Source organism: Protobothrops mucrosquamatus, unplaced genomic scaffold (genome assembly GCF_001527695.2).
Source record: "Protobothrops mucrosquamatus isolate PMUCROS unplaced genomic scaffold, P.Mucros_1.0 scaffold_19, whole genome shotgun sequence".
NCBI classification, from domain to species: Eukaryota; Metazoa; Chordata; class Lepidosauria; order Squamata; family Viperidae; genus Protobothrops; species Protobothrops mucrosquamatus.
The window spans coordinates 711,782-721,345 of NW_015386095.1; the positions used below are offsets into that span (position 1 = coordinate 711,782).

Consider the following 9,564-nt stretch of genomic DNA (forward strand, 5'->3'; position numbering starts at 1 on the left):
TTATCATATTCCCTGGTGCTCGTGTTTTCTCACTGTTTTAATATATATATATATATATATATATATATATATATATATATATATATGTGTGTGTGTGTGTGTGTGTGTGTGTGTGTGTGTGTATGTAATGGGTGTTTATATATATATATATATATATATATATATATATATATATATATATATATATATATATATATATATATATATATATATATATATATATATATATGTATATTTGTTTTCGTAGATTTTCACGGGTACAGGTATGCAGGTCTTGGCGTATTCGGGTCTTTTCCCGTGTAAGATTGAGAGTATCTTGGCGATGTTTCGACGAGGTCCCACTCGTCATCTTCAGGCTGGGGTCTTCGGCTTTGTGCTTGTGCGAGCAAAGTGTGATCGGAGCTGCCGTCTCTCTATAAATATTGGTGAGGGTGTGTGGAGTGCTGGCTTAGTTGCTGTAGGTGGGTTGGTTGGCTGTGTGGGAGTTATTGTTTGCGGATTGTTTGGCTGTTTCATAACATCCTGAGTAATTGAGGTGCTGGCTATGTGCCCATTAGTCTTTTGTGTTATAACGACCTTGGTAATGGGTTGCGTGATTACATCCTGAGATCTAGTGTAGTGATATCCTGAGTTTTGTGTTGCAACATCCTGGGTGGTTGGCTGTGTTGTAACATCCTGAGCTTTAGCGTTGTAACCTCCTGAGTTCTATGATGTGATGTCCAGAGCAGAAGGCTGTGATGTAGCATACCGGGCTTTGGTTTGGCTCCAGGTTTGCAGTCTAGCTCTGTGTTCATGGCGTGTGTCCATTTGCTTTGTGTAGGGGTTGGAGGGAGGTGCAGCAGCTGGTGATGTCGTCGTGTTTTGGCTTCTGGATGGTGGTTGCATTTCGTCTGAGGGATGGGTTTGGGCTTGGGTTTGGGTCTGGTGAGGGTGAATGGTGGTGGCGTACTGTGTTGTTCTGGGTCTGGTGTCAGTTTTCGTGGCTAGGACTTGTTTGTTGATTAGGGCTAGTTTCCAGATATCTGGTAGGCGGGAGGTATCGTCACGTTTATTCATGTTGTGGGGGTGTTTTTCTATTTCGATGGCTTCCATAATTATTCTCTTGTTGTGGTGTTCAGTTTTGGAGATTAGTTTGGTTCCTTCAAAATCAATTTCATGTCCTGTAGCTTTAAGGTGCTGGAAGAGGGAGGAAGTTTTTTCTTCTTTCCTGACTGCGTTCTTGTGTTCTGCGATGCAGGCATTTATTCTCCTATTAGTTTGTCCAATGTATGCTCTGGACATCACATCACAGAACCCAGGAGGTTACAACGCTAAAGCTCAGGATGTTACAACATAGCCAACCACCCAGGATGTTGCAACACAAAACTCAGGATATCACTACACTAGATCTCAGGATGTAATCACACAACCCATTACCCAGGTCGTTATAACACAAAAGACTAATGGGAACATAGCCAGCACCTCAACTACTCAGGATGTTATGAAACAGCCGAACAATCCGCAAACAATAACTCCCACACAGCCAACCAACCCACCTACAGCAACTAAGCCAGCACATGGAAAATATGAATGATAACATGAAATGGGAACTTGCACAACTTAGAGACTTTCATCCAAACTAAGATTCATTATTTCCCCATTAGTCATAAATTAACTTAAGAAAGCTGATTTCTGTGATTAATCAACCAGTAATTTTCTGAACAGATCATCAATTATGAAAATTTGTGTTTTTTTTTCAGCACTTAGCATAAAAACCAAGAGAACAGGGAGTGGTTACTAGGCTGATTTAGGACAATAGAATATTGCTCCTATTCTAACACAATAAGTCAACAGCTAGTATTCAATTCTATGCGTGAATATGCCATGTAAAGAAATGGTTTATATATTGAATATCTTAACTAAATTTGACTCTTCTAGAAACAAGTCTATTCCTTTTTCTGCAGGTTAGCCCCCTGAAAAGTGTAAATATTTCCATTCAAGCAGCATCCTCTTACTTTTTCTGTTCATCTTTCCCATCCTTCTTTGGCTTAGTTTTGTCGTCTTTGTTTTCTCCCCCTTGAGCCTCAACTGAAGAATCAGATCTTTGGCCATCTCGACGTAAGTGCTTTCTGAACCAGGTTCTCACCGATAAGAAAAACCCTGAGGACCTAAAAGAAAAATGGGAACAGCAATGCAAAGGGCCAAGATTAACAACTTCATCTTGGCCATTTGCAATCTAACAACTGAACCTTGATCATTTGCTATCTAGCATTAACAACTAGATTGGCTTTCCCAGCCTGGTGACCTCCAAATGTGTCAAGGGGCAATCACCCCAGCCAAGAGCAGAGGTGAATGGTGGAAGTTGGAACAAATCCGTAAACTGGACTGGTGATGCATGTAGAAAGATTTCTACTTGATATATTCTTTTCATGCATTGAATGTGCATGTACTAATAGGCAGAAACTTTGCACATTTCAGACAGGACAATAAAAAAGCTTCTGTGATCTCTGATCTTTATCTTAATGCAGAGACAAATCAGTTCTTCCAATATGCTTGCATCATTTGGTAACACTCACTTATTTAAAAAACAATAATAAAAAACTTCCAGTGAGCTTAAATGTCTTAGAAGGAATTCTTCTCCAAGCTGAACATTTCACTTTTGTCCAAATAATGTTTGGTGTAAAGAAAACTGATAAAACCTGATAAGAGGTTACTGTTTCTGTAATTTTCCAAAGAAATGTTATCACTATTGTATTTTAAAAGCAGCAAATCTGTACCCAGATATACAGTACTTTTACCACAATACACAAAGTGTTGAAAATATTGTGCTCTGTCGGAAGTTAGTGAAGCTTCACCCAACCACACTTTATTCAGCAATGAGACAAGATTCATTACGTTTTGATCATTCTCATGATCATGACTCATCACCTCCTAGAAAGTTTGGTTAATGGGAGTTTGATCATCCTTAATGTCACGTATGATCTTCTAGCTCTGATGAAAAGCTAAAGAAAGTTCTCCCAGTAATACATAAATTACTCTATCACTCTATGTTCTTCAGTTGAGCCAGATAACACACTTCCCTGCTGCAACTCATCATCCATCATACTCACACACTAGACCAGTGTTTCTCAGCCTTGGGAACTGTAGGATGCATGGCCATGATCTCCCAGAATTCCCTAGTCAACACACATATTAAAGTTCCCAAAGGTGAAAAACACTGGTCCAGACTGACTTAATATAAATCAAGATTAACTTATTCTTCAGTTCATCCCTTTTATTAATGGCTTCATGCAGACAAAATTCATTGCATTAACAATACTCTTATATATCTTTATTTCATTCATTTGCTTCCAAACAAGGCCACTATCCAGACATAGTATAAATGAAGCTTACCTGTTCGTTGCTCCTTCTGTGGATGTGTCCCCTCCTTCTTCTGCCATGGAAATGACACTCTCTAATTTTGAAGATCTATCCTCATCCGGGGAGGGGATTCTTCAGAATCAAGCAAAAAGACATTTAATTAACTTTTCAAAGTGTGCTTGCTTCAAGCCTTTCCAATCAGGCACTTGTGAAAGAATATACATTCCTTGATCAATCACTACTGTATTGCTGTCATAATATACACTGAGGGATGATAGACAATATCTTAACCATTTTTGCCCTAGTTCAGTATTTTTCAGCACCTATGAAAGCCTTTCCGGTAAAACATCACAATGTTTGTGTTTGTCTGATTTTTCACTTGTTCCATTTCAGATGATCACAGTAGAAAAGAACAACGAAGGAAATTCAACAAGAACTAAATACCTCAACAGATGCTATGATCCACTCTAAGGTGCAGGAAGGAAAGGAAATGTTGTGCTTCCAAGTGAAATTTATATCAGACATTTATATAATAAGTTAAATATGTTTCAAATATACATTGAAACAGGCATTCCTTTTACAATATTTTCAGTTGTTTCAATTTATCCTCTTCTTAAATCAGATTCACCATCTATAATACAGTAATGGAGGTTTCTTTCCTCATAGTTTATTGTGAGAGCAAAGTAAGTGGGAATATGGAACAGTTTAACATATAAAGTGTCAAATATTTCCAGCTTTCCCATATCATTTTTTTCTGCCTACTTAGCTTTATATTCTGGTTTCCTCTTATGCATTCCTCAGTCCAAATGATTACATTTCATTTCAGTGACTGAAAAGCCATTGAGTGAATTGAAATCTGCTTTTATGTGGTACTTTTATAACCCTGTGTGTCATACATATTTAGGGTTACACTTGTCCTTTTTATTGAAATAAGATTGGTCAATGGGTGTGTGTGGGGGGGTGAGTATGTATTTGAAATGAAAAACAAACTTTAAGAGCATATCTACTCAGATTATCTCTTTTCTTCAATAGACTACTATCTTGTTGACATTTCAAAATTGTGGTAGATTATGAGTCAAGGCCTCTAGAAAAGGTTCTTTACTTGGTTATGCCTAGTAGTAGTAGAAGAAAAGCTTAATTAGATAAATGCTAGGCCTTTATTATTTTGGTATCTTCAACAAAAACAACTTTGGTACAATTACACATAAAAGTGTACATGCCCACATTAAATGGAGAATGGATTTACTATATGAAAACATTAGGGTTAATACATTGTTTTATTCAATGTTGAATCGCTTTGTATGTGGACAAAGCTAATGGTGCATAGAAATGTATATGTTCCAACTCTGAAACAGCATTCATACAAAACCCATTTTCTAAAAACTAAAAATCCACTGAGTTTTTCTTTCTTGAGAAGGAGATAAGATTCCTTAATGGCTTGCTATTTTGCACAGTAGTTCAGCAGCTGAGGGATTGTGGGGCTCTGTACCCTATGGCTGATTTTCTTCCTGTTAGGGGACCCTAAATGGTCCAGAAGTTGCCCGAAGAGGCGGCAAAGAAGGAAAAAAATCCCGTGGACCAAGGATAGATGATGGTTGACCCGATTGGTCCAGGAAAAGCCTTCCAGAAACCAACAGGAGAAAGGCTAGCCTAACCTCAGAGTCTAGCCCAAGCTACAAGCAACCGAAGCCCAAAAGCACTATTGTAAGCTGATTGTAAACAACGTATTTGGACCTGAGTAAGAACATCAATTTTCTCTATTTTACTTATTAACTAATTTCCTGGAAAAAAAACCTTAAGAAGAAGAAAAAAAAACCTCCGAAAGTGAGGAGGGGGACCTTCACTCTGCCCTCCTATAGATGGAAGCAGCGAATTAAACATTTTATGGGGAATAGAAATATTTTGAAATGAAATGAATACAAGACTTAAATTTGGATAAGTCTGAAATGGGAGAAATCTGTTAAGATTTTCAATTTAAATTATGAAAATAGAAGATAACTGTTTACTTTGAAAACTAAAAAATGAACTGGTGCTGACATCTAGTGCTGGATGAAAATTACAACAACAGTTGCTCTAATACAGGAATTGGCAAGGCCCAAGAAAAGTCAATCTGTTTTTGTGACCTTCAAAGTTCTAATAATAGAGAACAGCTGTGACAAAAAAAAGAAAACACTCTGGGCTATATATAAAATGAGAACTATAAACTTTAGAAAAAAACTGACCTTTCTGGATTACAAACATTTACCTAACTGTGACTCTAAAGCTGTTTGCAGAGAAAAGAAAACCCTGATTTTTGGCTATCATGAAAAATCAGAGATCTGCAGAAAGAATATGTCAAGAAAAAACAAATTCTTTCCAGGAGGAGATGTATGAGATGTTGCAACTAATTCAAACAACAATGATCTTAACCATGAGGAAATTAAAAATAACTTTGAAAATATAAATGAATCCATCTCCAAGTTAACTTACAAAAAAAATCTCAGAAAACAATAATAGAGAGGCAGGAGATAAAGCAGACAATTGAACATAAATTAGAGGAAAGAGATTTAAAGATGGAACTTAATAACACAAGGAAGTATGACTTAATCCAAGTGGGAAAGAACTCACAAGAAATATTGGACATAGAAAAGATAACTTATACTCTAAGATTAAAAAATAAATCTGAGGATAAGAAAAAAGATCTGACAAAATGGATCGCAGAGCTGTCAAGAATACCACAAGAATCGGAGAAACAAAATGTGATAAGAGAAACCAAGAGAGAAGGTAAGGAAAAGATCTTCAATGAACACGAAGGGGCAAAATCTTTCCACAAAGACATTTTACTTGATTTGCCTTTTATATCTACAACAACATCTACAAGACTATGGAAAGACTCTTTTATTCAATGGAATATATTGATTAGGAAAGATGTTTGGCAAAAGAAAAAGGCTAAAGTGAGAATTAAGAAATTAGATGATGGGATGTATCAGAGGGAATATTTAAAAATTAAACATCTGTTTGAATATGGTTAAAGAAATATAAAGATTTTAGTTTAAGAGGGATGAACCCTCCAAGTAAGACCAGATTTTTTGTTGCTAAACAAGACAGTTGTTAAGCGAGTTGCACCCAGCTTTGTGACCTTTTTTGTCACAATTGTTAAGTGAATCATTTCAGTTAATAAGTGAACCCCATGGTCGTTAAGCGAATCCAGCTTCTCCAATCGACTTTGCTTGTTGGAAGTCATCTGGGAAGGTCACAGATGGAGAACAGATAAATTCAAGGTGCTGCAACCATCATAAATGCATGCAGGTTGCCAAGGCACCAAATTTTGATCACATGACCATGGGGATACAGTGACAGTTGTAAGCACAAGGTCCTATCATGTCACTTATTTCCAGTGCCATTGTAACTTCAGTGAGTCACTAAATGAATGGTTTTAAGTTGACAACTACCTCTATATAATTGGATATTAACTATCATACTATTGATATACTATTGATAATATTTAACCCCATGTTCCCAGATAACCTCATCCAGTAGCTTCATATAGATGTTAAATAGGGGCAGGGAGAACTTTGAGCCCTAAGGCCCACCTCTACAAACTTGGGTAATCCCAGATATGTCTACCCCATCAAAATTGATTAGACCTAGCCCCAGAAGAAGGAAGAGAATCACCTAGCATGATAGCATGATAGTTACATATGTATAGATGTATGTTTAAGTAGTAAATAGTATATAATTGAAAAAATGGAACAAAATTAGAATTTTTTTTGAGAGAAGTAGCAACAATCATATTTATTCTGACATTCAATAAATATTCTTTAAATCTTCACTGTCATCACTTCCAAATGATAGCTTTAGTAGTTCTCACCATGGCAGCCACAGAGAGCATGAAAAGAGTTAAGTTGATGGCCATTACCATTGCCTTCTGTTTTCATGTACATAAAATACCTTTTCTCTGCATTTACCTCCATGACATTGCTTTTATCTCATGCCCACTCTATGAATGAGACAAGCTTAACGAAATCAATGTTTTCCCCCTTTTTTTCCTTTTTTTCCAAGGGCAGCTTCAAGATGTGCCAAATCTGTTAAACATAACCTTTTCATTACTTTGGAAGGAGATCAGAGATTAGCAATGACAGAACAGAGACAATGTAGGGTTAGTGACAATGATGATGACAAATGTTATGCTGGTATGATTTTCTGCAAGTTCACAGATGAATGGATAGCTTTATAATTTGGTAGGGAAGAAGGGTGTTCTTTAACTATCTAGCTGCTTTTCTGCATAAGGAAAGGCCTGCTAATATTTCTAATTCTTTCCAATAAAACAGTTCCATCAAGTGACTACTTGAAAAGACCACCTGGTTGGAAAACACAATCTCTGGTCTTCTAAATAAGGAGATAGACATAGAAGTAAATGGGAACAATCTTCTCAAAGTTAACCTCCTATAATTCCTGTTGATAATAAAAAGGAAAATTGACTGTTGCCTACATATGTAGAAGAAAGACAGAACTTCATGGGGGTTGCTTCTGAGAAAGTAAATAATAAGATTGCATTATCAATGACATATTTAAGTTTCAGTGGTCGGCAAACTGTATTTATAGATATATGTTTTAAGAATGGAAATTTTTTTGCATTCTTTGCCTTCCCATTTTCATAAAATTCCTCTCTCCTCCTTAAAGAAAAAATATTTATTTACTTATTTATTCATCTATTTAATTATTATAGCCACCCATGTCAAACAAGTGACATTTGGGCAATGAACAATCATGAAACTTTTCATATGATGGTGGTGATGGTGATGAGTTGAATCCGTTACCTCTTAATTCCATTTTCAAGTCTACCAGGGCCATCACTAAAAGTCTTCCCAGAAGATCTATGGGCAGCAGGGTGGGAATGGTAAGTGTTAACTTTAGCCATTTTGCTTAATGTATCAGCCACCAAATTATACCTGTGATGCAAGGAGAAAATATTAGAAACTGCAGGATAAAATAACATTTTTAAGAAAAAGAGGGGGAAAAGGTTCCCAAGAATCTTTTCTTAGAAATCAGTTATATTTAATTCAAAGATATTTACTGTTCAATTCTATAGAAATCTTCTCAAAAGTAAATTTTATTGTGTTCAGTGAAACTTTTTTCTAGGTAAGTGTAAGTACTTGAAATGGCAACTTCATCCATGGTATACTGTATTCACATAGTGCAGAACAGGCAGAAACAGATCCTTTAAATCAGATATGTTCAACCTTGAAAACTTTAAAACTTGTGAACTCCCAGAATTCCCCATCCAGCAATTCTAACAGTTGTCGTCCACAGGTCAAAGTTGCCAAGGTTGGACACCCAACTTTAAGTGTTGGTGTGCTGCAAATCTCACAGCTTTGATTTCTGATCATCTTGAATGAGAACTGCATAAAAAAGGTGGATAGAATTACATATGGTAAGGAGTAAATAAAAATTTGTTTTTGTTTTCACAGTATTAGAACTTTGACTATCCACTGAAGCTGAATAAAGAAAAACAAGAATTTCATACAAAATACGTCCAATCTGTAATATTTGCTTCAGCAAGAATCTCCAACTTGAATGGCTTAAAAGATTATTCCAATTTCACGGAGGAAAAGGCTATCATTAATAACTTCACTGCATATTCTTAAATATACCTATTTTCCTCAATCTTCAGTTTATTTTAGTCTGACAGGAATTGTTCATAGGCCAAATAAATATTTAAAATTTCACATGATTCTACAGATAAAGCAGGAGTGGTACATAGGATTACAATTAATTAATTGTAGGAATCAATTAATTTTTTTATTTTCAGTTTTTATTTACTTATGAAATACAGAGTGACATATTTATTGAAACAAAAGTGTTAGAAATGCATGAACATTTTATTACTTTAGTCAATTATTTTATATTATGGTGAAGTATCTCATATCTTCTATAGCAGGGCTTTTCAATTTTTTCAGAGATTGTACCATTTTTAGGACATGACAATATTCGAGAACCACCAGTGCTTAGCAAGGTGTCAAAAACTTGACTAAAAAGGGGGGTTTGGGCTTTACTGGTTAGATTCATTTGTTGTTATAGAAATGGCTAGTTTACAATATTATGGAAAAGTAAAAAGTTGAGGTTTAATGTTAATGCTTCCTTCTACTGCAAGAGAGGAAGTCAGAAGTCAATGCCTTTTCTTTTTCCCTTCTCCCCCTCCCTTTTCCCTTTTTTTCTCACCCTTCGCTTGAAAAAGCCCCCCCC

General features: G+C 35.9%; 1 protein-coding gene across 1 annotated transcript in view; it reads right to left on the bottom strand.

Moving 5' to 3' along the window:
- CNGA3 (cyclic nucleotide gated channel alpha 3) overlaps positions 1 to 8,239 on the bottom strand; it is a 19,483-nt gene extending 11,244 nt beyond the window's left edge. The window contains exons 1-3 of the mRNA XM_015829790.1: positions 8,139 to 8,239; positions 3,373 to 3,471; positions 1,995 to 2,147 (exon numbers count right to left, since the gene is read on the bottom strand). Of these exons, the coding sequence (XP_015685276.1) occupies positions 1,995 to 2,147; positions 3,373 to 3,471; positions 8,139 to 8,239 (353 nt within the window). The remainder of the gene's footprint in view (positions 1 to 1,994; positions 2,148 to 3,372; positions 3,472 to 8,138) is intronic.
- Between the last annotated feature and the right edge of the window lie 1,325 nt (positions 8,240 to 9,564).